Source organism: Daphnia pulicaria, chromosome 8 (assembly GCF_021234035.1).
Source record: "Daphnia pulicaria isolate SC F1-1A chromosome 8, SC_F0-13Bv2, whole genome shotgun sequence".
Classification (NCBI taxonomy): domain Eukaryota; kingdom Metazoa; phylum Arthropoda; class Branchiopoda; order Diplostraca; family Daphniidae; genus Daphnia; species Daphnia pulicaria.
In genome coordinates, this window is record NC_060920.1 from 1372707 (window position 1) to 1399573 (window position 26867).

The 26867-nt window shown below is 39.0% G+C and overlaps 8 protein-coding genes across 13 annotated transcripts in view; 1 reads left to right on the forward strand and 7 right to left on the reverse strand.

Annotated features, from left to right (window-relative positions):
- The window catches only part of LOC124312357 (collagen alpha-1(I) chain-like), a 1404094-nt gene that overhangs the window by 716592 nt on the left and 660635 nt on the right, over positions 1-26867 (reverse strand). The gene's annotated exons all lie outside the window — the stretch shown is intronic.
- Positions 50-5222, reverse strand: LOC124312281 (PH-interacting protein-like). 2 transcript variants are annotated; one of them, XM_046776750.1, is made up of 10 exons: positions 4868-5222; positions 4293-4444; positions 3621-4224; positions 3037-3537; positions 2815-2975; positions 2485-2750; positions 1824-2427; positions 1388-1763; positions 1196-1329; positions 50-1130 (listed from the first exon to the last, which is right to left on the reverse strand). In XM_046776750.1, the coding sequence occupies exons 2-10, from the start codon at positions 4434-4436 to the stop codon at positions 177-179; spliced, it is 3744 nt and encodes a 1247-aa protein (XP_046632706.1). In that variant the 5' UTR covers positions 4437-4444; positions 4868-5222; the 3' UTR covers positions 50-176. The 2 variants fall into 2 exon arrangements, with proteins under 2 accessions (XP_046632706.1, XP_046632707.1); XM_046776751.1 differs by having other exon boundaries at positions 3660-4224; positions 4868-5221.
- Positions 5516-10638, reverse strand: LOC124312284. 2 transcript variants are annotated; one of them, XM_046776756.1, is made up of 7 exons: positions 9858-10638; positions 9243-9744; positions 7794-9183; positions 7668-7733; positions 6923-7568; positions 6706-6852; positions 5516-6646 (listed from the first exon to the last, which is right to left on the reverse strand). In XM_046776756.1, the coding sequence occupies exons 2-7, from the start codon at positions 9725-9727 to the stop codon at positions 5823-5825; spliced, it is 3558 nt and encodes a 1185-aa protein (XP_046632712.1). In that variant the 5' UTR covers positions 9728-9744; positions 9858-10638; the 3' UTR covers positions 5516-5822. The 2 variants fall into 2 exon arrangements, with proteins under 2 accessions (XP_046632712.1, XP_046632711.1); XM_046776755.1 differs by having other exon boundaries at positions 7638-7733; positions 9858-10628.
- On the reverse strand, positions 10952-14004 carry LOC124312392 (protein ANTAGONIST OF LIKE HETEROCHROMATIN PROTEIN 1-like). Of its 3 annotated transcripts, XR_006910486.1 has the most exons (5): positions 13712-14004; positions 12212-13635; positions 11995-12137; positions 11761-11938; positions 10952-11680 (listed from the first exon to the last, which is right to left on the reverse strand). XR_006910486.1 is itself a non-coding variant. In XM_046776899.1 (4 exons), exons 2-4 carry the CDS (start codon positions 12053-12055, stop codon positions 10985-10987), a joined length of 918 nt encoding a protein of 305 aa, XP_046632855.1. In that variant the 5' UTR covers positions 12056-12137; positions 12212-12589; the 3' UTR covers positions 10952-10984. The 3 variants fall into 3 exon arrangements, 2 of the variants coding, with proteins under 2 accessions (XP_046632855.1, XP_046632854.1); XM_046776899.1 differs by lacking the exon at positions 13712-14004 and having other exon boundaries at positions 12012-12137; positions 12212-12589; XM_046776898.1 differs by lacking the exon at positions 13712-14004 and having other exon boundaries at positions 12192-12589.
- On the forward strand, positions 14059-14876 carry LOC124312507. Its single transcript, XM_046777039.1, has 4 exons — positions 14059-14159; positions 14245-14374; positions 14430-14550; positions 14617-14876. The coding sequence occupies exons 2-4, from the start codon at positions 14279-14281 to the stop codon at positions 14802-14804; spliced, it is 405 nt and encodes a 134-aa protein (XP_046632995.1). The 5' UTR covers positions 14059-14159; positions 14245-14278; the 3' UTR covers positions 14805-14876.
- On the reverse strand, positions 14582-18255 carry LOC124312300 (probable ATP-dependent RNA helicase DDX43). The gene is made up of 11 exons (XM_046776774.1): positions 17772-18255; positions 17262-17702; positions 16986-17198; positions 16821-16930; positions 16375-16761; positions 16057-16299; positions 15836-15983; positions 15612-15767; positions 15456-15541; positions 15228-15390; positions 14582-15163 (listed from the first exon to the last, which is right to left on the reverse strand). The coding sequence occupies exons 1-11, from the start codon at positions 18075-18077 to the stop codon at positions 14897-14899; spliced, it is 2520 nt and encodes an 839-aa protein (XP_046632730.1). The 5' UTR covers positions 18078-18255; the 3' UTR covers positions 14582-14896.
- On the reverse strand, positions 21327-25734 carry LOC124312280. Of its 2 annotated transcripts, none has more exons than XM_046776749.1 (5): positions 25358-25734; positions 24998-25289; positions 24459-24917; positions 23526-24395; positions 21327-23464 (listed from the first exon to the last, which is right to left on the reverse strand). In XM_046776749.1, the coding sequence occupies exons 1-5, from the start codon at positions 25529-25531 to the stop codon at positions 21468-21470; spliced, it is 3792 nt and encodes a 1263-aa protein (XP_046632705.1). In that variant the 5' UTR covers positions 25532-25734; the 3' UTR covers positions 21327-21467. The 2 variants fall into 2 exon arrangements, with proteins under 2 accessions (XP_046632705.1, XP_046632704.1); XM_046776748.1 differs by having other exon boundaries at positions 23526-24404.
- LOC124310699 (histone H3.3-like) lies at positions 26151-26701 on the reverse strand. The gene has a single exon (XM_046774655.1). The coding sequence runs from the start codon at positions 26699-26701 to the stop codon at positions 26243-26245; it is 459 nt and encodes a 152-aa protein (XP_046630611.1). The 3' UTR covers positions 26151-26242.

The window sequence follows — 26867 nt, forward strand, 5'->3', positions numbered from 1 at the left end:
CATTAGAAAATGAAAGATAAGCGTCAAAAAGAATCTAAATAAAATACTGTTGAGTGACAAGAACATTTCAGTTTAAAGGCAAGCAGTTTCATTCAGTCAATTTGAAAGGAATATTAATCTCGATGTAGGATCACAATTGTATGGTGCTTTGAATAGTTTAAAAATGTTTCATCGAGTTAACTTGGCAGCTGCGTCGATGTTGCGCCGTTTGGTTTCAGCGCACACTTGACAACCTGCTCTAATTTATTGAATCTTTCATTCGCCATCTTTTCTATGTCTCCAACAGCTTCTTGATAAAGGACATCGATTATTTTCATCTCCATCTCCTTCCATGCGCTTATCCATTTGTTAAGATCGCTAATAATATCATTTTTCTTTGATTTCTTCATTAATATCTGAGTTTCCATTGATGCCTTGATAGCTTTCATTCCAGCCAATTTGTCATGCATGGCATTTACATCAGAGATTTTGCAATTCAAATTTTGTTGCTCCCGTTCTAACGATGCGATTTCAGCTTTAATCGAATTCAATCTGTTTTCCGATTGCTTTTCTTGATTTCTTGTCTCGACTAGGATTTCTCCCACAGTTTTGAATTCTAGCGCGTTTTCATTGGGGTCAAGAGAATTGAGTTGGAGTTCCAGTTTCAATAAAGTTGCTTGCTGTTCTCTCCATCTCAGCTCTTGAGTTAATCTTTCTTTTTTACAAACCAACAACTGACCACGAATCTTTTCTCCAAGATCTGTTAAGGACGTCAATTGAAGTATTGGGGATGATGATTCGCCGTCAGGGTTGTCTGTTGCTTCACGGCGTTGAAATAATTTGCCATAAAGTGCGTCAATTTTGTGCTGCTGTTCCGACAATAACTGCATGTCTTTCTTCAGTTCAGCATCAATCAACTTCAAGTTACGGAATCCATTTTCAATGTCGACATTCAATTGCTCCTTTTCATTCAGTAACGGTGTCGTATTCTGTAGGAATCCTTTATCGTGTAGAATACTTATGGCAAACGAGTCGGTAGTAATAGTGTCGGGAATTTCCACATTGAGATTGACGATATTATCCAGGGCGGGAATATGGACACAAAGTTGTTCATGTCCAGGTACAAATGAGGAACTTGGCTTACTAGCAATCTAACAAAATAAAAAAATTATAACTGACATGAAAACAACGCAAACAAATAACAAAAAATAAATACCTGGTCTTCCCTCTTGCTTGGTATAACTTTGGAATTTTCGAGACCTTTAGAAAATTCATTTGCTGAGCTAGTCGGAGCTAGAGATTTTCCCTTCCTCGACATATCGTCTTTGGAACTGGAATTCATGGATTTCCCTGCGTAAGAAAAGCGACATGAGCAAGAAGTTGATAAATTAACAATGAGACTATTTACTAGCTGTGTTTTTCGATGGTTTCAAAGAAGAAAGAATCTTGCTATAGTGTTCTTCAAATACATCTGACAATCGCACAATCTTAGCCAAATTGGGTGATTCCTTATCGCTGTAGGAATCCCTGGAAGTGTCCAAGATAAAACGGACGTCTTTCGCGAAACCCATCGGTGTCAAATAGTTGTTCAGTCGAAGCTTTTCGCGCACTGTTTGAAAATCCATTTGAAGATCGACGACTTGGGAACTAGTTGGTACTTCCGGAATTCTGAGAAGCGCTCGGCACCATGCAGCACCTTCTAACCGATTCAACATTTTAATTAAATCATCGCATTGCTGCCTCCAATTTGTAGCGAAAGTTAAGGCTGGAGTAGCAATCCGATTCTGTAATGGTACAATAATTATTACGAGCGTCCGTTATTCAAACAGGTGGTTAGATGTTACCTTATTGATGTTTTCTAACGATTTACTTGGTTCTGCTTTCTTGCTGCGTTCCGCAGCCTTTTCCTCCTCTTCATCCAGAATTCTGTATTTTTCTTTAATTTCACGGCACATTGCTTTGACGTCATCAGAATCACGATTGCCAATAATCTCTAAACACAAGTCCGAAATGATGGAAGCGTTTCGAACTATATCTGATGTGGGGAGATTGAATTTGTATGCGTTAATGTGGATGCGACGCACATCGTACTGGACGGATGTCACACGTCGGTAGAAGCGGTTTTCCAATCTTGCTTTAATAGTCGAGAGATCCATGGGATATTTCACCATGGAAGCGTAAGTCGGGTACAGGTCGAGGTTAACGGGGGTCGCAAAATGTTTTGCCACGTACATATCCATGACTTTGCTGAAACCAGAAGAAATTCGGTCACATTCCGAGTCCCGATCACCCACTGGAGGCCAATCTTCGGCATGCGGTTTGTACAATAAGCTCGCAATCTCAGTCGGAAGCGCAGGAACCTTTGCCCAAGGCCTAGGAGGCATTCTTTCTAAATCAACTCTTTCCAAATCCCATGGACTAGCACGATCAATTTCATTATTGCTCCATCTGTACAAACAGCGAAATAATAACCAATAATTTACTTAAAATTAATTGGGGACGAACCTGACTCGATAACAGAGAAATTGAGAATTTGGGTACTGATCGCTGAGTGGTTCACATGCCTCTATGTGACCTTCCCACCACATTTGCTCTCCATAACCGTCATTTATGATACTTCGGAAGCAGTCACCTGGCTGCCAGGTGCGTAGAATAGCCAAATCGAAATCCTGCTGAAGTACAAGGAAATCCAACACTCCTTCAACATCATGATATTTCAGGCTGAACGTTTCACCAGTTAACAATTTGGTGGTCGGATCCATCAGTCCGAGCTGTCAATAAAAAAAGAGTAAATTACATAGACATTTTTAAACCAATAGAATTAAATACTATCACCTTCAAGCAATAAAGCCTTATTGGAGTTTTAATTTCATAATTTATAGAAATGATTTTAACCAATTCTTGTTCACGAATGAGTTTGTTGTGCCAAGGAAGCGAACTTTGATTTATTTTGTAGAGTTTCTTTTGTTTGACAGCATCCAAATAAAGCTCGTGGCCTAAAACGAAAATTAAGTTATACCGCAATCTGATAAAACCACACGCAAAACAAAATCTCACCTTGTCTGAAGTAAACAACTTCGTCACCCATCTGGGGATAGAAAGGCAGTCGGCGTGGAACAACTGAACACGGCGCAGGACGAAATTTCTTCTGGGTTGCCCCCATCCAACCACCTGATCTAGGCTTTGACACCTTTCTTTTTATATTTTTGGGAGGCTCCAAAGCAGTTCCTCGGTCGGTTAACCAGTCAGAATATTCAGAGGACGAAGTTGGTATGCATGCATCTGAATCATCAGTTCCACTGTCGCCCATGTAAAAGTTCGCCGATGAGCTATTTCCGCTTTGCGGGTGTTGATCTGATAGTTTTCTTTTATTTCTACTCATAGGTCGAAGTAGATTTACTTTAGATTCAATTTCCATAGGTTGAATCCCAAAAAGGGTATTCAAATGATTCTCAGTTTCTCTTTGTTTGCTCGAGATTAATACATTATTGTTCATGTGTTCGTATTTCTGTTTTTTCTTTGAATTCGATTCCAGAGGGTCTTCTTTCTCCAAACGAACTAAAGCCGAAAATATAATAAGAAGAAAACAAACAAATATTAGTTAAAACTAACAGACGAATTCCATTTAAGTAACTTTTTACTAATAAAAGATTGAGCTTTAGACGAATTCATTACGCTACCGTCAGAGAAGGGGGTTGAAATCAAGGTATCGGGAAAGGCCGAGATAGGACTATCCGGAAAAAATAAAATATCATCTTCATCTTGGATGGATGAAGAATTGGTTTCTTCTTGAGAGAGTTTCGTAATGTTCGGCTGTGTAACAACATTCTTGTTTTTATCCGTTTGGTTGACTTCATCAGAATTTTTGGGAAGTTTCCCATAATTAGCAGATGAGGGCACCTCTGTTGTTTTGAGATAAGCAGCGTATCGTTCGATAAGATTTTTTGAAAGGATGAGACAAGTGGCTCTTTTGTGCACACTGTCTGCCTCCTCGAGTTGGTTGATGTGACCAAAAATTTCGTCGCGAGAATCCGATGTTAAGTGACAGTACGTACACTGATACAATCGAGTGTTATTTGCGTGTTTCTTCGATATGTGAGCGTGAAACCCATCCAGTGTTCTATGCCAGAAAGTACAATATGGACATCGATAGACCATCACCGATTCTACTGACAGAGATGATGATTCCGCTTTCGGTAATGCGTTGGCCACTGCATTATTCCTCCCAGGGTTCATAGATAGCTTCTACACATTTAATTAAAATACAATTTAAATTAAAAATAACAAACAATGTGACGCTTCAAAAAACTCACCCTTCTTTTACGAGTTTTCGTGTAGGTCATATTCAAATTCCTCATTCTTTGCTGGCGTCGCCTCGCTGCCAACAAATTCCGATTAGTTTTTTCTTTAGTTGTTTCCTTATTATTTGACAGTTCTAGATGTTCAGCACCAGACATGATGTAAGCTATATTTCAAGTTGTCAATTAGATTTTTTGAATATTTAGAAGAAATGCAACAAAACATCTGTAGGAAATCATAAAATTAAATGAGTACAGAATTTAATCCATTGTCACACTAATTTAATAACTGTGAGTGAATGCTTCGTGTAAGCTATTTCATTTTAACTCAAGCACACAGACCTACTGTGCATGACATTTTGGCTACAATTGAAACAACAGTAAATAGTTTCAAAGAAACTTAAGTATTTCCTAAACAATTTCTCAAATTTAATGCAATTAGTTTTTGTAAAAAAGAATAAATACATCTATGTGAGAAAGAAGAAAAAATGTAGTGTCATTTCAGAAAAAGTTTAAAAATTGCATCTTTTCTAAAAGACAGATCTGTTAGTTCTATATCTAACTTTCATTATTAATTTATAAATTATTACCTAATTTGATAATCAATTTCTGGCACTTTCCAAGAGAACATGTTGAAGGGATTCCACTTATAAGGTTGAACGAACCAAAGAGGTGTGAGGAAATTAAGGCGAGTTTTCACTCTTTTACTCTTCACTGCAGCTGCACCCAAACGTTTGTTCTTTGTCGCGCCGTGAATACGCTCTGTTTCCCACGAGATTGAGTTCAAATGCTGTTTGCCTGTTTCTTAAATTACCGAGTTTTCGACTGCTACAACAACAACATTACGGCTGTGGGCGGGAAAGTAAAATAAAGATGCCAGTTTTGAGGAAACATGATCCTCGACTCGAACATTCTGGGCCCCCCCAAGCGGTCCCCCCAATGAGGGCATAGTTGGCATAGTTTTGACTTTTGGGTCAAATTCCATTTAGTAGTCTTAGAGGTCAGAGCAGAGTTTGATGGATTTTTCGTTTTACGCGTTTTATTATGAGTTTTCCAAAAAATCAATTTTAAATATCATTAATCAAGTACTTACATAAATATTTCCCAGAAAGATTGCCTTTTGCAATTAGTTTGACGTAAGCCCATCCGGATGACTTAACTATGAAGACGGCGCAGAAGTGGTACAAGTAAAACTTTGTGAAAAAAAAAAAAAAAAAAAAATATGCAAGGAAAGGAAGAAAGGAATTTGATTCAGTTTATTGCATTCGAGGCAAATAAAACCCTTGGAAATTGCTGTCTTGTTAACACCACACAGTCGCTCAGTTCGAAATAATAACAAGACAACATATTAAACGTTTCCTTGTCAGAAAGTAAAGATAGCAATAATCGAAGCGCAATATCTAAATACCGACATCACTTACACATATAACTGAAAACTTGGAGAAGAATCAATTTGAATGATCAGTAAGAAACGCAAATGGAGTTTATCTCAGAAATTTTCAGAATCACCCAGAAATTCTTAATCACAAGTTTTGTGTATCAATATCAAACGCTTTCATCAATATTCAGAGAATCATTATTTTTTTCCTTGACAAATTGTTCCAAAGCATTGAGCAACTCTTGCTCTCTATCGCGAATTTCTGATAAACCTCTCATGTAAGCCTTTTTCAATTCATCTTCGCAAATTTCAGTGAGAGCTGTGATTTCCTTTCGTTCCTTGTTCACCAATTCCGCAATTCGAGCATCCGACTCTGTCAGTTCTTGTTCAAAAGAAGTCAATTCTGATTCCTTTTCGGACAGTTCACTTTGTAGAATTTCAAAGAGTTGAGCGGCTCCAGCATGAGATTCTTCAGTATCTTTGATTTGGCGGTCGAGGTCTTCATTTTCTTCTTGCAGATTCGCAATTTCTTTGCTGATCAACGCAAGTTTATCTTCTAATTCAGAGACAAGTTTCTTAATTTCAGCCATTTCCTCTGTGTTTTTACCCGTTTCTTGCTGCTCAGGATCATACATGTCAAGGCTTAATTTGAGCTCTCGGCATTGTTGAGTTCGAACTTGTAGCTCGGCTTCAATTTTTTTACCGTTAAGTTTCGTTATTAGCTTGATAACAACACCCTTTCTTTCCTTCAGTTTCAATAAGTCCGACTGACTGAGTTCATCCCTTTCTTTCGTTTTCTCCTGTTTTGCCCGCATCCTATTGATTTTCTGTCGCATTTCTGAAATCTTCCGTTCATCCTTTTGACGTTTCGCCAAAGCCTCTTCTAATGCAGGAAACGGACCCTTGGGAAAGCTAGATGGAATCTTCAACTTCATCTTGATTTCTAACTTCTGATCAACGATGCTTAGTATGCCATTTTTGCGTTCTGTGTCTGTCAAAATGAAAAATTAATTATGACATCTCTAATACATTTTGACCAACTATATTTACTTTTCAAAGGAGGAGCAGGAAGAGCTTTCATTTTATTCCGGGGCAGTGGTTCATTGCTGGCTTCGCCAGACTCATTCGAGTCGATTCGTAATCTCTTTCGACGAGGACTATTATTCTTTTTCGAAGAACTTCTGAGAACTATTCTACCTAATATGGATCACAACGATTATTTAAAAACGAGAGAAAAATAAACAAATAGAAATGTAAAATATTTTACTATTGAATGCATCAGACGACGCACTACTCTCGGAAGAAAGTTTTGACTTGGACGTCGGCGAACAAAGTGAAGTTCGCTTTTCTTCATATTCCGATGACTCATCTGGAGTAGCCACACAACTCGGGGAAGAGGAGTCGATGTCTTTCATGATAGATGGCGATGATGGAATCCATTCATGAGATTCGTCATCTGAACTGCCTTCAGGGAATGATTCGCTTGCAGTCCTTGATCGATTTTCGCTGGAATCTGAAGATTTTGTTTCGAACGTTTTACCATTTGAAATTCCGTTAGTGGGAGTCAGAGATTTTCCCGAATAACTACATTCAGGTACATTGGCTGTCTTGAGGTACTCGGGATATTGATTTTCTGGAACAGATTTAATCAAAACCCAGCAAGCGGATTTGTGCGTTGCCTTGGGACTATTCGTTATGTGTCTCGTCACATTTCTGCGGTAACGATCGCTATAATCGCATTCGGAACATTTGAACGCTGGAGTTTTCTCGTGTGCTATAAAGTGTTGGTGAAAATTTGTCACGGTTCGCGCCCAATAACTGCAAAGAGGACATTGATAGACGAGTCGTTCGATCAGTTTGACTGTCCCACCGCTGCTAATGGATTCTTCCGGTTCGTCACGTTTTCTTTTCAACTAGGGGGAAACATATCAAATATTATTTGCAATCAAATTTCAATCATAACGCAGAGCAATGAATTCAACCTTTTTAATCGAGGTTAGTGCCCTCGTTACCTTGCGGTCACTCTCAACTGATAACTCCTCGGTCGATGATTCTTCGACGTCAGGCAAGTGTGTTTTCTACAAATAGAGATCATTAGTATCAAGTATTTTGCATAGGCTTAAAAGTGAGTGAAATACCTCATGAGCAAGAAAACGTTCTCGAGAAGGGGTTTTATAAGAACAATGAGAACACGCATATTCTAAATCATGATCCAAGTCGGATGGCTCCTCTGAAGCACTAGTCCGAGTCTTGACAGTTGTAGATAATTTATGAACAGTTGCCTCATGTCTCTTTTTTGAATTCCAGGATTCGGCTCTGAAATCACATAAGCTACAAGGGAAGCCTTCTTGATGATGGTTGGTTATGTGGAAGGCGAGCTGACGGCTGCCGGCGACCGAGTACGAGCACATTTTACATTTATATGCAGCATTATTTCCATGCCTCGTTTCGTGTTGTTTAAGATTCGGTTTCTTCAGAGTGGAAAATTTGCACAATTTGCAAAAGAATCGATCACGTTCCTCGCTGTTGATGGTTTCATCTGTACTTTTCGTCTTTAATCGAGGACTGGCAATCGGCGATAATTCGACCATTTCTTCTTTTGGCGTGACAGAATTGGTTCGTTTCTCCGACTTCAGTGTGAAATGATTCTTCTGATAATGACGTAGAACATAAGCCGGGTCCTTCGCTCGAACGGAGCAATTTCCTCCAGGACACATATAATAATTTATCCCGTTTCGCTTTACTCTTTTCAAATCAGAACGGTCAATATCCAAGCGTACTTCATCTGTCTTCGTTTCGCTTTGTTTTGAAGTGGTCGGCTTCGTGGCTTCACTGTCTAACGAATTCGGCGTATTGGGATGGTTTTCTCTCAGGTGCGCTTTTAATTTCTTCGCATTAGGCGTTCGAAATGCGCACTCTGAGCAATGATACCATTTTCGAACAGCCCTCTTCGGAGGATGAGGACAATCCAAAGTTGAGGACGATGCTGACGAAGGTGACAGGCGATTACTTTTAGAGCGATCAGCGGTATTGGAGGCACTTGGCGAGTGCTTTTTCTTTATGTGAACTTTCAGAGCTTCATAATTGTCTTTGCTCGTATACGAACATTGCGTACAAGAATAAATAGTACGTCGTCTTCCAGATTTGTCTAGATATTGAGATCCAGATGAAGATGATGAAATAGGCGAGCCACGACTTTTTCGAGTAGGAGTTTCGCACATACTGAGCCCAAGGAAAGAATTAACTGTTTTGTTCGCGCTTGTGGGTTCAGATCGACTTTCATAGGGATGACGTTTCATTCTGTGATCCTTGAGAGAAATTATGTTTGGGCTTTTGAACTCACATTCTGTACAGCTATACTGAAATTTTTCGGGCAGGATGTTGAAAATCTTGATATCCTCGTCGTCCGATGACTCGACACGTGAAGTAGTATTGGATGTGGATGCCGAAAGCTGCATGACGTGGCTGAATGAAGCTGTTGGTATAGAGGTCGCACGCAAGTTTTTCAGCCTTCCTGTATCAGTCTCACTATAAAGAAATAGATTAAATATGTTGTAAGAGAAAACATGAAAAAGGAACGGGAATACCTGTTATTCAAGTCACTGGGGGCAGATGGATTTTCCTTGCAAGCATCATCGTCAGTGGAAATTCGAGGAGTAGTAATACCAAGTGACTCAACATTTCCCAACTGAACTGCCTCCCCTTCTGGTAGGCCTGTGGTTGCAATTGTTTCTGGACAATCAGCTTGTTGTGAACATTCCCCGTACAGTTCAGCAACCTCCATCTCTGCAGTGTAATTGCTGTCCCAATCACCAGTCCATGGAAAGACAGATGGCACAGCATCTTCCCTTATTTTTCTTTTAGATTGATCATCACAGAAAAGATATATGTAATCACTCTGTTTAAAATGAAGAGAGCAAATGGAAAGAATATCTTGATCAGTTATTGTGAGAACAAGGTGATCACTATTGATGCTAGTCAGCCACTGTTCTCTTCTTTGAACATCAGATGGAATGTCATGACAAGCCGAACTAGTTGGCTTTGGACAGGAAGGAATGCAGCAACACTTCATTGCAGTTACACAGAATACTGAAAAATACAAAAATTAATTAAACTCAAACCTTTTGATGTGACATAAAAAAGCTTCTGTGAACAAAACAACAGAAACTGAACTACTCAGAGTAAGATAAAGTCTCACACACCTTTTGAGTTTTGATGTAGTCAACAATTTTAGCTATTTTTTCAAAATGAGGAATTTGAATTCTTCCTTGTCAAAGTTGTCATTGCTTTCCTTTGTGTGCTTCCTTATTGAAGAAAAACTTTGTTTTGTTATGGCGGAGAGACGAAGACCACAACTTGTAAGATCCTCATAAAAATAGAAATGAAAACGCTGCCCCGTGGCCCGTGTCCTACGCGTCACAAAAGCCTTCTCAGAATTCGTCTGCTAACAATTTTTAAAGTCAACGAAAAAACATAATCTTGTGCATTGCCACGTTGCTATATATTATTCCTTTTGTGCGTTTTAACCGGTTTTAGAAAAAAGCCAAAAATGTCCAAACTCTCCGAACTTAAAAGCAGGTTTAATGAAAACAATGACTTAACTTAACGACTTAACCTGGTTTTCACGCTTTGTTGCACCATCTACTAATGTCTAATGAATGAATCTATTAGATTATGTCTCGTTTAAAGTCTACAAACAGTTTCAACTCAAATTACAAAAAAAAAGTATGCACTAAAAGAAGTCCCAGCTGGTCAGAGGCTATCGCAGCTGATTTAATGAAACCAACGCCTTTTCTCTACACGATTTTACGACTATCGGGTAGCGCATATATCGTATGACACGAAAGTAACGAAACCCGTTCAGTAACAAACTTTCCCTGACTATTTTCTATCCATGTAAAAAAAAATGCTCGTTTTAGCCTTTTAGGCTATTTGTAAATAAAAATAAAGCTCGTCAAAAACCAAGTCACGTCTGTACTGGACAGATGTTTGTAGATAACCCGGACGAAAAAGAGAGAGAAGTGGGAAGCTGATAGAATACAGTAAAGCAAAAAGCTAAGAAGAAAGAAACAAAAAACACAGAGAAAACCGGAATAAAACACCAGAGGAAGGGACTAGAACTGCGCACACAAATATTTTATGCCCCTCCCCTTCTATTCCATCAATTTTAATTAAGAAGCTTATTATTGTACATTAATGACAGCAGAGAAAACATTTTCTACCAAGGCGGTCTTGACTTGCTTTCAGAGAAATAAGAGACTTTAAATTATGAGGACAGAAAAGTACAATTATTGAGTGATTTTTAAAATTTATATTTCAGTTAGGATGGTTACAAATTCAGCTTTGTCCACAAGTCCGTTGAAATCCGATTACGCTTTAACTCACCCATTTGCTGAGATTGCAATTCTTCTGGACTTTGCTCAATGGGCTCGGAGAATTCGGAATGTAGATGAGCGTTGATATGATTTGCCGTTTCACTTTCAAATGGTTCCGTCTGGAGATCGCCATCATCAATCAAAGTGTCATCAGCGGAAGTGCAAAGATTGTGCAAGACGCAACATGAGATCATAAATTTTGCGGTAGTATCAACTTGATGAAAATCGAGGCGGCTCAGTTGTCTGAATCGTTGCTTTAGAAGACGTATTGCTTTTTCAACCGGTTGTCGAGATAAATGCAAACTATTATTATAGTTGATAACTGACTGGCCATTCTGTTTTCGGTATGGTGTCAGCAAATGATTTGATAATGGAAAGGCTTCGCCTCCAACTAAATGGAGATCACCAGAACAAAGGTCGGGAAGCCTTTTGTAGACGAATGACAACTTGTAGACACGCGCATCGTGAATTTTGCTTGGTGGACCGGTGAAAACATCGAGAAATGCTCCATTAGGGTCGGAAATACCTTGTAGAGTAATAGAAATTTGCTGTTGATGGTTGAGGTAAATGAACTTATTTTTGTTGGCTGGAGCTCTAATGGGAATGTAAGTGCTATGAATACAACCCAATATTCCAGGGAATCCAGCAATCTAAAAATGAAAGATTAATTTTTATGTGTAGTCATGAATAGAAATGATCACCAATTTAAACACAAAATGTAAATATATACTTGTTCAAACTGTTGTGCTATTGCTGCCTTTTTCTCTTTACTATCAGGAAATTTTATGATGGTTGGAGCAATGTCATTAAGGTAGTCCATCACACGTGCACACTGCCTGTGAAAAGTTGATTCTCCAATGGAAAATTTTGCTGCAACATCTCTTATACAAGTTTTATTTCCTGCAAATCTAAAAAAAAGTCATTTATTAATAGAGGTATATTATACAAGTAATCAAGGTTTTACTTTAAAAAAGATAGTACATGGTTTTCTGCTGATGACTTTGGAGTTCCACCATGTGAATCATTTTTGGGATAATACTGTGATTTCTCAAAGTCTGATATAATCTGAGAACATGTTTCTCGTCTCATACGAAATTCTCTACGAAACTGAGATAAAGAAATATTAGTGAATTTAGGGTAAAATCATCCTCTCCCTATTACGTGTCGAATGTCTTAATTACGTCATCTTCAGCGTAGGAGTGTATCAAACTTCGTCGTTTTTTGTGTTTCGGGCGCAGCACTTTTTCCTTTAAGAGCATCTTCAACATCTCTTCATCTGAAGAATCAGATGATTCTGATGATTCTAAAATAGCTAGAGCAAGAGCTAGTTTACGTTTCCTTTCGTCTGAGCTAAATTTTGACATTTCTCAACATTTAAAAAAAACAAACATCGTCCACCAACCAATGTCTGCAACCTGAGCACCGTTGTCAAATATATTTACAAGTTGAAAAAGTGTAAATGACGGTGATGAATGAAGTGTATTGCACTATTCGTTGATTTAAATAAGACTAAGTAAATTAACATTATATTAACGATCACAAAACAGTACGAGAACGGAAAAAAATGACTGAAATTATGGATCTACACAACCGTATTTTCCGGATGTGCCACCATTCTAAGGAACTCGTTGAAAAAATTTGCCAGTTCGTAATGGAATTGGACGGAAGCAGCCTGTCTTCCCTGGGAAAGGTAGGGATTAGCGCATTCTTTTAATAGCCGATTCATATCTGACGGAAGATGTCGGGAGATGAGCAAGCCAGAATCTAAAAAGACTTTCTGGCACACTATCTGCAAGTTATTATTGACAGTCGGCGTATCGCAAACATGGAGCACTTTGTTGCATAGGGAGCGACAATCAAAGAGATCGCAATCGGAATGTTTACGGCATTCACGACCATCTCCAACGGATCGGTCGACTACGGTCTTTGGGAAAACAGTATCAGCATCCAATAGCACCTGCCGACCGTTTAAAAGACCAAAGTGCTCCAATTTGACGTCACAGACATGAACAGGATCAGGAAATGTTGTGTGAAGGTCATCAAGTAGCTCAAGCATCAATTTTGCCTGGTGAATCCTGGCATAAAAATCCTCTGGGCGGTCGGAATAAATATTTAATCTAGAGATCGGTTTGGCGTATTCAACGGCATAAAAAGTACCGCAACTAGATAGGATTTTAGGGAATAAATGGGAATGCTGATTGATCATAAGGGTGACATATTCATTGTCCTGTGACAGTTGCCATAAGTTAATCATAAGTTCTCTATTAACTTCATGTTTGTAGTCACCAAGGAATGGATAAAGATGGTCCATGAGGTTTTCCTTCTGGATTCCAAAGTTCACCAGCATAGACTGTGTTACCATCTCAACAAGCTCCTGGTAGTTGGGATAGACTTCACTGGAGTTTGAATTTGTCCATTGAAGTGGTATGTACTCTGACTTTATTCTGTGTGATTTGATAACAATAAGCGAGTTATTCCACAGGGCAGTGAAAACAGCAAATTTTCCTTTGTGCATTGATTCACAGGATAGTGCAGAGATTTCTCCATTGTTGCATAGTGGCTCACATAGTCTGCCAAAGGCCTTTCCTTGACTGTACTCATTGCACTAGATTAAACAAAAAAATTTATAGACTTCATTTATATGGGATAAATTTTAATTAGTGCATTAATTTTTTGATTACCAGAATGTTTAAACGATTTTCAATATCGATATTCAAGCATATTATATTCCATTGTAAGAGGTAGAACAGAGAAATCATCGAAAGACTGCAGACAATTAAGACCACAAAGAAGCATTTTTTATGGAAAACCAAGCGAGTAATTTTGAAAAATTTTCGTTTGAAGTTCACACGCATTTCTGGAAGGTAGTTAAGAAGAAAAACCATAAGTCAAACTCTAGTTTTGTTACATTTTAGGTGTTTGTTTAGTTCACAAGCCATTATGTTTTGTTAGTAAATTTAAATGAACTTTGACAGCTGCCAATGCGAACGCCATCTATGAAATTTCAATGTTTTCGTTAAGGTGTTAAACATGTCCGAAAGATGGCGTCTTTCAAGCGTTTTTAAAAATCGTCTGCTAGCAATGTTTATTTGACTTCGAATTTCAATACTGTTTTTGCCTTTTTGAGCAGTAATCTGAAATTTTAACTTTACATTTGCATCTAGATTTCTATAATTAAAGTTTTTTCTGAACGTATTTCACGTGTTTCTTGTAGTTAAAAGACTTACCCGTCTGGTGCTAGAGAGAAGATGTCAAACTCTATCGGCGCTGCTAATGATCCTCCGAAAGCGAACTACAAACTGAAATATAAACTTCTTAAACGCTGCATCAAAGAAATTGTCCTGGTAATGTCCGTCAATTGTTTTCCTTGAATTTCTAATCATTTCGCGATTCAACCAGGAAAATGCTGCTCTATGTGATAGGGCTTCAGAAATGCAACACCAAATTCTTGTGGCTCAAGAAGAGAGAAAGTTTTTGTGGAAAAAATATACAGCAACTCAAGGAAACAATTTCATTGGAGGTAAGGGAACAAAAATACTGTACAAAAGATGTGGAAAATTTAAACCTGTGTATTTCTCTTGATTAGAAGACATGATATTGAATACTGGAGCAGCAAGTCAACCAGTGACTGAACAAAAAAAATCAACAAGGAGAACTCCAATGCAGAAAAATAATTCCTCAAAACCACGTCAAACCCTTTCTTCAAGGGCAAAACAAAAAAGAAAATTGGATGAGACTTTGAGTAACGACACTGCTTCTTTAGCAAATGGCTGAGTTGCAACAATAATATTGAATTGGAAATTTCTGTGTCAAACATTTAATAAACTTAAAATGCTAACAAGAGAATAGTTTTATATTCCAATGAATCACATGAAATCCCGACCGAATCCGCCTCGTCTGGAACCTCCACCACCTCTGGAACCTCCACCACCTCCGAAACCTCCACCACCTCCGAATCCAAATCCGTCGTCTCGGTCTCCACGACGACCACCGCGGCCACCGCCACCTCCTCCTCGACCACGAAATCCACCACCACCACCACAGTCGGCCAAATTCCTCTGGCGTTCCTCGTCTTTGCGCACTTTCCAGGCACCGAACCTTTCTGACATTTTAATCAGCTCGGGAGGTATCTCCTAAAATAACACAGATTCATACGTAATTATCATTCAAGTAAGAGAAAAACCACGCGCCACATACCTGATTAGCTTCCTTCAATATGTCAATAAGATCACTGGCCTTAGACCAATCTTCCCTGGTCATGAATGAAATTGCAATGCCAGTTCTTCCAGCTCGACCGGTTCTGCCGATGCGATGGACGTATTCTTCCGCGTGACGAGGGAAATCATAGTTGAGGATGTGCCTTCAAACAAAAATAAAAAATTACAAAAGAATTCATTAAAAACTTGACAATAAAACGGAGCTCACGTAATATCTTTGATATCAATGCCTCGTGAAGCGACATCTGTGGCAATTAGCAATTTTACGTCACCACTTCGCAGGTCAGCTAACGCCTAAATAAGAAAAAAAAATTTATGATAAAAAAGGGACTAACGTAGAAATAGGTTAAATATTAATATGTACCTGCTCACGATCGATTTGCTCACGATCCCCATGAATGCACTGGCAACTGATTCCGATTAAACTCAGTTCACTGGCCACTTGGTCAGCAACTAATTTACGACCGACGAAGACGATGGCTTTGTCATTCGGATCAAGAGCGCGAATGAAATCAATGAGCTATACACAAAAGAAAATAATAAAGCTTAATTGAATAATCAACTATAATCTGAGTCAGTTAGTTATACCCGTGGGCGCTTTTCCTCCTCGTCCAATATTTCGACGTGCTGAGTAACGGAGTGGCATGCAGCCAAATCCAAAGTTCCAACGCACACCTGGAGAGGATTATCCATGTACTCGTTGGCGATCCGACGAATACCTTCAGGCCACGTTGCACTGAATATAGAGATATATTGATCAATGACTGACGATAAAAACGTGTATGCCGATGAAATGAGAAAAATTTTACCTGGTCATTATGATCTGTCGGTCAGGTCGGACATCAATGAGAATTTTCTTGATTTGTGGTTCAAATCCCAAATCAAGCATCCGATCAGCCTCATCTAATACAACATATGACACCGAGCTCGTCTTGAGCGCACCAGCTTGCATCAGATCGTAGAGACGGCCTGGAGTTGCAACAACAATTTCAACACCTTTAGCAACAGCACCAATTTGTTGACGTCTGTCACCGCCACCATAAACGCATAAGCTGTGTTAGGGAAAAAATAATAATAAAAAATTTATAAAATATCATTCAATGAATAGTTCAAAAAACCAACATTACCATTTGATCCCTTTCCAAGGAAATTTCGCTACTTCTCGTTCGATCTGTTGAGCGAGCTCACGCGTAGGTGCCATAATAAGAACACTTGGTCCACTACGCTCAGCGCGTGTGATGGGCTGTCCTTCGATGTGAATCATAGCTGGAAGGAGGAACGCCAACGTTTTTCCTGTGCCCGTTTGAGCAATACCAATAAGATCGTGACCTTTGAGAAGTACGGGCCATGCCTGAGATTGAATAGGAGAAGGATCTTTAAACTGTTGGTTTTGCACTGCTTCTAAAAGTTCGGGATAGTGTGCAAATGCTTGGGCGAAAGTCAACACAGGATTGGGGATTGGCCGATCATCATCTGCTTTATAGTGGGATATTGTGATGTTGTTGTGGGTCAACCTGAAAAAATAGACTTTTGATTGTACTGGCAGATTAAATTGCTTTAAAGAAATTCTCACCGAAATTTGTCGACCTCTTCACGAGACATCACTGCCACTTCAGGGTCTTCTATGTAGAAGTTCTTCAAAATTTGTGGACTGTTTGCCCAACGACGTCTTGAGGCTTCTTTCTGTATCGTGGAAAATGATAGAGATTTCCCTCAAGCAATGTAAATTTGAACGTACTGAATCCCTGATGACGGCACCCCAATCCACAACTCCTGCATCCATTTCATCAGCTACGACGGCAGGTTGAGCAGCGTTACTCGGATATCTGGAACTTGGAAAGCTAGTGTCGTCAACAAGCTCTTTTATTAAACGTTCCGCTTCTTTTTGCTTTTCAGGATCGCCAGAAATTTGAATGCTAGCCTCTGTTCCATTATCGTCATCCTTGAGCACCTGAAAGAATAATGATAACATTATATTTCATTCATCAAATCTTTTGAAAATTTTAATTTATACTTTGATTCTTGCCCCACTTTGATCCTGCAATTCATTAATTTTGGATCCACCACGGCCAATGATTCTTCCAACTAATGCAGAAGGCACTTTAACAATCAATGCATTACCAGATGGCTGGGATTGCCTATTTTCTGACTCAAAATTATTTTGACGTCTTGATGGCTCAAATGAAGATGATTGCTTCCATCTGTCTGAATCTGTTGGTCTCTCATTTTCCCATTTGGGTTTTTTCATCCCTGAGTCAGTTTCCTTTGATGCCCATTCAGCTAAAGAATTGCCACCACTTTGGTTGCTTTGTTGGAATGTGGTCGAGGCATGTGTAGTGTTGCCAGAATTCGGAATACTCAGTTCTTTGATCAATCTTTCAGCTAATCTAATTTTTTCTGGATCACCAGATAACTGAACACCAACATCAACCCAATTGTCATCTTCATGAAGGACCTGTACACCAAAAAAAAAAATTTATATGTATATTTTTTTTTTAACTAAGAAATATTTTAAAACAACTACCTTTATTTTGGCTCCAGATTTATCCTGAATTTCTCCAACTTTGGCATTACTTTTGGCTGACAGACAATTGACAATATCGTATGAAACCCGAATGATGGTTGAGTTCTCACTACGATGGCTATGATCATTATTTGTATGACTACTAGACTGATGGTAATGATCTCTAGAGTTACTTGCATTATTACCCCTGTTGCTGTTGTGGCTAGACTCATATGAGCTTCTGTGACTGTGAGAATTTTGAGTAAACGAACTACTCGGGCGAGAGTCTCTAGACCCATCCCGACTATATCCTCTTCTATCAGCCATTTAAAGTATTGCAATCTTTCGGGGGATGACGGTACAATTTTTTATCTTTTTATACTTTTTTACAACTGGGAAAAAAACTAGTCAACTACAATAAGCTAACGCCAGCAAACAGCATGAACTCAAATTTCACTTTCAGGATCTAAAAAACGTAATGAGTAGAATAGCAAGCATGAGAAAACGCTGTTGCCAAACAACCACTGATTAAAATGATTTTTTTTAAAATCTTTTAAATGCTTTGCTTTTTTAGCTTTTTTTTTGCGGATGACTCTGCTTTTTAATGCTTTTAGAAATGTAATACTTTATTGGATTTAAACCTGTTTTAATACTGCAAATAAGATAATTCATTTAATATTTTATTGAGATGTAAGTAGGCCTAACATTCTTTCAAATTCATGGAGACAAAATTCAACGTCAATTTAAAATGTAGCGTTGTACATAGCTAGTTCCGACTAGTTCATCTCTTTTTATTTTAGGACAAGAATGTTCATTAGATTCTTTTTTTTTTAAGTAGTTGAACTTAATTTAATTTAAATTTTGCTTGATTCCCCTATATTCCAAATGTCCCGTCGTGGTCTCATTCATGCTATTATTCTGAATAATCTTTTTATAATGAGATAAAAAAGAGCGCCCGCAACACGCTTGTTTTGCGTGAATCGAAAAAAATGAAGGGAAAGGTAGGATACGAGAACGTTTTTCAAATTAATCAAATCTCAGTATCGTAATATCGTTGTTAATTCGAGTTAATTCTTGTAGCTAACGGAGTGAGGAGATAAATTGCGATAATTCCATTTAGTTGAATGTCTTCTTAACATTGGTAAAAAACTGAACACATCACCTTCGTGATATTAGGCTTGGATATAGGCCTACCTTATCTGGGGAAGTACAGCAGGCCTACGTATCACAAAAACGGTTCTAAGGCCGTTCAATGACTCTGGTATACAGTCTACAAATTGATGCCCTTTCGTAATCCAACAATGCGCTACAAAATAAGCTGAGCAAGCCTTTGAACTTAATATAGGAAATAAAAAAGAATGATTTGTTTTTTAAAACTTTAAGATTTTTAGAAAACTGCGACTCCTGCGAGTATGTATTCGTATCAAAGGCACACACAGCACACACACACACATCGACATGGGCGCGTGTCAAATGACAACCAAAAATGCATTCACACGTACACGAAATGGAATAGTGGGTGGGGTTGGGATATTTTATATGAGCTCACGACTTGGCCCCCTCGTCTAAAAAAATGAAATCTTTAAAAAAGGTCGTCAATTTTTTTTTTAGTCAAGTCTTCCTGTTGTCGTTACGTCGCCCGAACAATAGACCATCACCGATGGTTAAATTTTTTCATTTAGGAAAAAAGAAAATTGGCTGATGTGGATATAAAGGGCTCGTTTCTCCAATTCGGTTTCAGAGGGGTAATGACGCCATCGAATTGTCGTCTGATTTTGTCTTTTTATTTCTGGGCCATATCAAGATGAGAGGCCATTCGTACTTGGTCTAATGTATCGTGTACCGATTTTTGGTTGTGCCGGATTCTCTCTCTCTCTCTCTCTCTCTCCCTCGAGGGCGGCTATGGCACGACATGCGCATTGGTCGCATTCATCCGTCTACTACACATTCAAAGTGCATTAACGGAAATGTACTATTTATGCACCGATCAACTGTCGACAGTGACTAACATGACGTGAATTGAATTGATTCCATTCCTAGCTCACAATTTCTTATTCGGTACATCTTCCAAAACATTCTTTTCCGCCAAAAGTCAAAATTGATATATTTTTTTTTGAAATCGGCCGAGAGAGTTGGATGGGTCTGTATACTAGTCTATAGAATTTTGAAACTGTAGTAATATAGTAATATTAATGTAGTAGGCCTAATATATACGAAATATAATAAAGCACATTATAATACAAATATGATTATCGCCGCCGTGTCCAACTGTCGATCGCTAAATAGACTAGCCTAGACATCAACTAAATTGGGGTTTGATCGATGAACGACTTTTGATTCCGAAAAGAATCGGTCCAGTATAAATTAGAACCTTGAGTAGAACTTGTTGTCTTTCTCTTCATTTTTCTAATTTTGGGAGATGTTGGCTTTTGGATGAATTTCGGAATCAGTGAAATAAAACCGTTCCCATCAAATATGTAATAAGAAAACTAGTCCAGATTTTCTCAAGAAATTTCCATTTTTAGTCTTGGTCTTTCGGGCAGGGGACAACAAGTCCAGAGGTAGTCGTATTTAAATTACTGTTTCTAAATACGTATATGTAAATAGCTAATGAGATACAACAACAACAACCTCATCGAGCGTTGACGGCCTTTCTTTTAATGATGTCGCAAACTGGATTCCTTCAAACTGGGAATGTGCTACGTACATAAATTCAAACTGGGACAGCACCTTATTTTATTTCATATTAGCATCACCTTTGAATGGTTCCCGGTGAAAAGGGTTATCCGGCATAACCGTCCAGCACTCTACTGAATGAGCTACGAGACCTCTTATTAGGATTACTTTTTGAAACTATTTGTATTTCACAATAAAAAGTATATTTCTGTCTAACAGAAATAGGAAAAGCGAGCCTCAGATTGATTTCAAAATTCAAAATAGACCATATCAGCTGTCACCATCAGCGACCGCCAGTTCTGGTCTTTATCTATGTCCCAATGTCCTTTAATTTTTCTAGAAAATCCTATGACGAAAAGTACATTTAAAATTTTTAGTAATTCGAGTAGTTGAAAAATTCAGCCTCAAAAACAAAAATGAAAATAAATTGGCCGCGCAGGTAACACGAACACGTCTAACAGTGTTAGACGCCGGTTCCCGGTGGAAGGGGTTATGCCAAGCGCTGGTTCCCGGTTCCTGGTCCTCGGAAGGGCTATAGCGCTCCAGGGCATAACCGTCCAGCACTCTACTGAATGAGCTACGGGGCCTCTCATTAGGATTAGTTTTTTGAAACTATTTATATTTCACAATAAAAATTATTTCTCTCTTTATTATCTACGGAATGGAAAAGCGAGTCTTAGATTGATTTTGAAATTCAAGAGAAACCATCAGCGACCGCAAGTTGTCTTTATATGTCCTAATGTCCTTTAAATTTTCCAGACAATCATATGACGCAAAGTACATTCAAAACTGCGGAAAAGAAGGAAGAAGAAAAGTTACCTCAAGGGCTGAACTAAAAATTTGTTGGTTCCGTTTTTACTTTGTTTGTTATAAAAATTAAATAAAAAAAAATTCCTAGACTAATTGAATAACATGTCTGGTATATTATTTCTTTATTTGCCATTACTTTTACGTGAAAAGTCGGCTTCCGGATCAAAAAGTAATCAACACGGTGACAACAATAAAATAAAAACAAATCACGTTATAAGAGTTCTACTGGAATCATGAATTTTTTTCGTCGAGTTCTGATCTTGACTGTTCGATTAGGCAGCGATGGAGACTTCTTATTTCCTCCAATTGAATTTGAGAGCTGCACAAACTGGCACAATTTTCTTGTTCTGAACTGGAAGAGTTTGACGACGAATGCAAAGTTGATTCTTTGGCTTTAATCATCTTCAGTCGATTGATGCGTTGTTCCAGTAAAAGACAGAAAGCTTCTCGACTATAACGGCATGAAGCGGCCATTTGACGCGCTTTGGGAGACGATACAATTTTTGAAACCAAATGATTCTCCTGCCATTTTTGAGAAGCAGAGCAAATGCAACGTACAAAAGGCAATAACAACTGTTGATCACCCAGCCAAAGTAGAAAAATCATGACATCAACCAAACAATTGCGGATTTCTTCCTTTGCAGATTTGACAAGTCCACTAAGGTTTCGGGTTACAAACTGTAGAGCGATTTGGCGGAGCAGGTACAAACATGTGGCGGATTCTTTAAGGACCGACTCTTGGTTGACATTTGCTTGATGGATATTCACTAAAAGACGAGCCAATAGCAAGGACAGTTCGACAGATTTAATGGGAGACAATTTGGCAAAAAGTGGAGAAAACAGGTCCGGACCCTTTTGAGAAGAACTTGGGCATTTTGTTTCCTTACTGATGTAAAGTTCAACGCAATTGCCGAAATCAGCATAAATTTTCTCTTGCGAAGAATCGGGTGCTGAATCCAACAGGGAATGATGAATGTCTTTCACCCACACTTCGAAGAGCACATCCAGTGTGATGGTGGCAAAGGAGGAAAATTCTGGAATCAGACGACTGATGAGATCAGGAGAGCGCAAAATGATTTCAGCGAAGATGTTCTTGCTTTCAATCGATTCTCCCAATGACGTTTGATGGACGAGCGAGTGCACTAAATCGCGATTTTTGAGCCAAACAAAACACTTCAAAACATTGAGGATTTTCTGACAGCAAACTTTTGCAACGAATTCTCTGTCGAACTGAATCAGCATACGGCAAAGTTCCACGAAGAGTTCATTCGCTCTCGGATGTAGGTTATGTTCGAATCCAATTAGTTTTCCAACATCAAGAATAAGATCGCAGAGCCGCTCAAATGTCAAATTGAAGACAATCAACCCCATTAACAAGACACGTTGTGAATTGGCCAGATCCTTTATCGTCTCCATTCGCAATACGAGGTACATATACGAAGCCAACGATGATTGCAATGCGGAATTATGGCGAAAGATTCTGTCGTCGGCTTGAAGTTCCACATTTTCATCCGCTGGCGAGTCGATTTCAGGTAAAAATTTAACTTCCAGCAGCTGTGCGATTCTAGCATCCAGTAAGGTGCAGATTGAACTTTTTCCTAGTTCAGAGAAGATGGTAACGTCGTCCAGGATGTTTGGCGATAATAAAATTGAGTCTAAAAGATTATTTCTATGAATTATGTCATACACCGGAGGAAGAGTTATCTTATCGGTCAGCATCTGAAGTATGTTCGGGTCATCGAATTCGACGAAAATCTTGAAGAGGGGGGCGGTCAGGTTCCACATGGAACTGCAAGAATGAAGATCGCCAGTGGCGACAATTTCATAAAGTTGCCGGAAGAATTGCTGGCAGGACGGAATAGCTTTCAACATGAGGTAGAAGTGGAAATGATTTGTTTGAAAATCGATGATTAAAAGGCATTGCCGGTAAACTTCTAATCTTCTGAAAAGAATGACAAATGATTCGATCCTCTCCTGATCAGCTGTGGTAGGGTCCCTCTCCATGGTGACGATCAAGTAGAAGAAAGAGCTGATGTAGCAGTCACTAAGCATGTTAGTCTGATGGAGCTTAGTTATGATGCCGGAAATACGATCAGCTACCATTCGGGCCCCTTCCAAACAATTACTGTCAAAAAAGTACAGGCCAAGATAGGAAAAGTAGACTAGTCGCCGAAAGATGTGAAGAGGAGTGATGAGCTCCATTATCAAATCGCCACAGGTGTTCCAACCTGTGAAAACCAAAGAGAATTAGAAATATTCTTAAGCCGATTAGTATCGATAATCGCTTACCACTGACTCTGGACTCGAAGTCAGCAATCGCCTTGGCAACCTTTTCATCACGGATCCCTTCTAAGAATAAATTAGGAATTCCACTGGGGAGAGATTCTGTATTCGTTGAATGAAGGGGGATAGCAGTACCCATCGACTCCAGCAGATCAAGCCCCTCTTGCTTGGCTTTCAGTTCAACGCACAGATCTAAAAGTCGGCTAGTCCGCTGATTTGTTGTCGGAGAAGGATAAGGATCCATCCAAACTAGCAAGGGCTCCTTCACAGAGAAAGAGATGACGTGCTTCAAGGTAAAGACTAGCCCATCTCGGGAAAAGGAATCATTCGGAACTTCCAGTATTCGAGGTAGTTTTTGTTCCATGTAGTCAAGAACGGCGTCTAGTTGGTAGCGGCAGGAATGTCGGATTGACTGAATTCGAGGTTGAATGATCAGCACGGAATGGAAGTACATTTTCTTATTGACTTCGACGTTCGGTTCACTTGCAACACACGTGATGTGATCTATGTTGCCAACAAGTTGAGTTCGCGCATCCAGTTGAAGTTGTTTAGTAAGTGGTAAGCTCTCGTCGGACCTAATCCATTCATTGATTTGAAAAACCCGTTCGCTCCAATCGGTAGTTTGCTCCCAATCGATGCAATGATGGAGATTATCGTCGGCCAGTTGAGAAACAACAGCAAGATGGACGTCCAAATAACTTATGGACCGGAATACGTGAGACATTAGGCGATCGCGTCCTCTGAGTTGTGCGAAGGAAAGTCCATTGTCGTATTTTTCTTGCAATGGAAAGAGGAGGAAGTGTTCCTCTTCTTCTGGATTAATCAAATTATTTGCTTGTAGATTGCAGTTGTCCGATTGAGGTAATGTGGTATCGTCTATACGTTCTGAGAAGTCAAATTTTAGAGAAAGAAATACAAAACGCACTAAAACAGAAATACCTGAATCATTGGAAATGTTGTTAGGAGCAGAAAAGCTGTTGTTTTCGCTTTGGCTCGGGGTTTCGAAATGGCAGGATATTTCATTAGTATCTGATGCAAAACCTTCTGTTGCTTCCACTTTGACGGGCTTTTTGGAATACGAGGAAGGAGATGACCATAAAACGAGTTCCTCGTTTATCTCGTTGAAAGCTTTGATGAAAGCGGGGAATTCAAGCGGAGCAGTATCGATTTCCACGGCGTCTTTCCAGATAAGATGAAAAACCATGGCTAACCACCACCCATCAGAGATAGCCTCTAATTCATTGTAACAATCTTCAAAAAAGGCAACACACGAGAAGTAACGATCGTTGTCTCTTTCAAACTGAAAGCTCTGCCTATGGCCTTCATGTTCAACATTAATTTTCCCTCCTGAATAACCACCTACCACAGGAATTTTTAACACTATTACACCAAATGTACCTGCATGCACGAAAAAAAAAAAAAAAGATTAAAACACAATTTCAAAGGAAAAGAGTATTGGTAAAATACTAAAATATGACCTGGTTGTTTCTCAGATTCACAATGGAGTTTAGCATGCTGACCACGGTCAACAATCACCAGTTTGCGTAGATGGATATCAACCATTTTTGTAGGGCCGTCAATCTTGAATCCCAGTAAATTTTCAGTAACAATTGAAACTAGGTAAGGAGCAGCAGAATGCATAAAGTTGCCTGACATCGTCTTGATTTTTGTTTCATTGATATGCAGTGTACTTCCTGACGAGTGATTCATGATGTCCAAACCTTGTGTTCTTTCAGCATGTTCTGCAATTCTTTTTAGAGTTTTGAGGTTCTAATTTCAGTAAATAAAAAACAAATATAGGGTAATTGAAAATGGGTAAAATTATATCTGTTTGCTACCTGATATGAAACAGGAACTGAGACATCAGCACCAATTTCATTAACATAAAATGACTTGATCGTAAGTGATGGTCCTGGGAAACACAGTTGGAATCCCCACGAGAATTTCTCGCATACATCTTTCCTTCGAAGTTCAAGAGCATTCAGAAGTCGTTTTCTGTCTACGTCACTCATGGTTAATTTGATAATAATCTCCACTGTATCAGTCTTACTAATTGTTGATTAACGTAACACATGTACTAAAACAATCAATGCTGTCTATACTCATAACCCATAACAGCCTTCGGCCTGTCGGGTTAAGCGTTAACTGCTTAAAATTTGCCTCCGAAAATCGTTCTAGAAACGTACTGAACAATGAAATACTGCAGCTGCAGACGACTAAAAAGTAAACAGGCTAAAAAAGCAAAAAAAAAACAAGCTTATTTTAAGCAAACCTGAAACCATTCCTCCTTCATGCTGAAACTAATAATAATAACGCGTTGGGGATTATTGAAATAAAACACCTTTATAGTGGCATTTATTTAATGCATAATAAAATTTTTTTATAGATTTTTATCTGCTCTAACAGTAATAAGGAGGGCCTAAGGGTGAGTGCTTAACAGACAAAATCAGTTTTTGGATTATTAACTGCATGGATCAGAAACAAGATTGCGTATTTACCGTTTTATCGTATTAGTGCCTCTACAACATGAAACTAAAATCTCCGGCGAACTCTTGTCAACGACCAGCAGTCTTTTTTCTTATAGTCCCTTGGGATATTTCAGAACATTAATTATAATAGACCAAGAGGGAGCAATTCCTTTCTGAATTAACTGGTGGCCCTGAAAAGGGCCGTTGTTTTTGTTTGGTAATAGTCTTAAGATTGGTAAAGGGGTTTTTGATCTTCTATCCTCGTATACGGCGTGCCAACTGGATGTCTTTCGGCATGATGGTGACACGACTTGCATGAAGAGCACACAAATTGGTGTCTTCGAATAAGCCCACCAAATAAGCCTCACCAGCCTCTTGCAAGGTGCCAATGGCACCGCTCTGAAATTGCAAGTTCAACTTGAATTCATTGGAGATTTCGCGAACAAGTCGTTGAAACCGAACTTTTGGAATGAGAAGATGGGTCGAATTTTGGTAGCGACGTATCTCCTTCAACGCAAGGGCACCTGGACGATAACGCTCCTTCTTCTTCTTCGCACCTTCTTCTTTAATCGTTTTACGGGCAGTAAGCTTTGATCCTTTTCCTCCAAGTCTCTTCCGGGCTAGATGGGCCTGCTGCTGGGCAGCTGCAATTTGGGCCGCAGCCGCCGCTGCACCACCAGTCGATTTACGAGCAGTCTGCTTTATACGAACCATTCTGATCAATTGAATACACTTAAACGTGTTTTGCACGTGGGGGTTCGTTAATGTAGGGGGACTGCGGACGTTTCAGAATGTCTTGATTATGATTGGCTGATAGCCACTAATGCCAAGGGCAGGAAGAAACAGGGGGGTTTGAGAAAATAATATAATTATATAATGG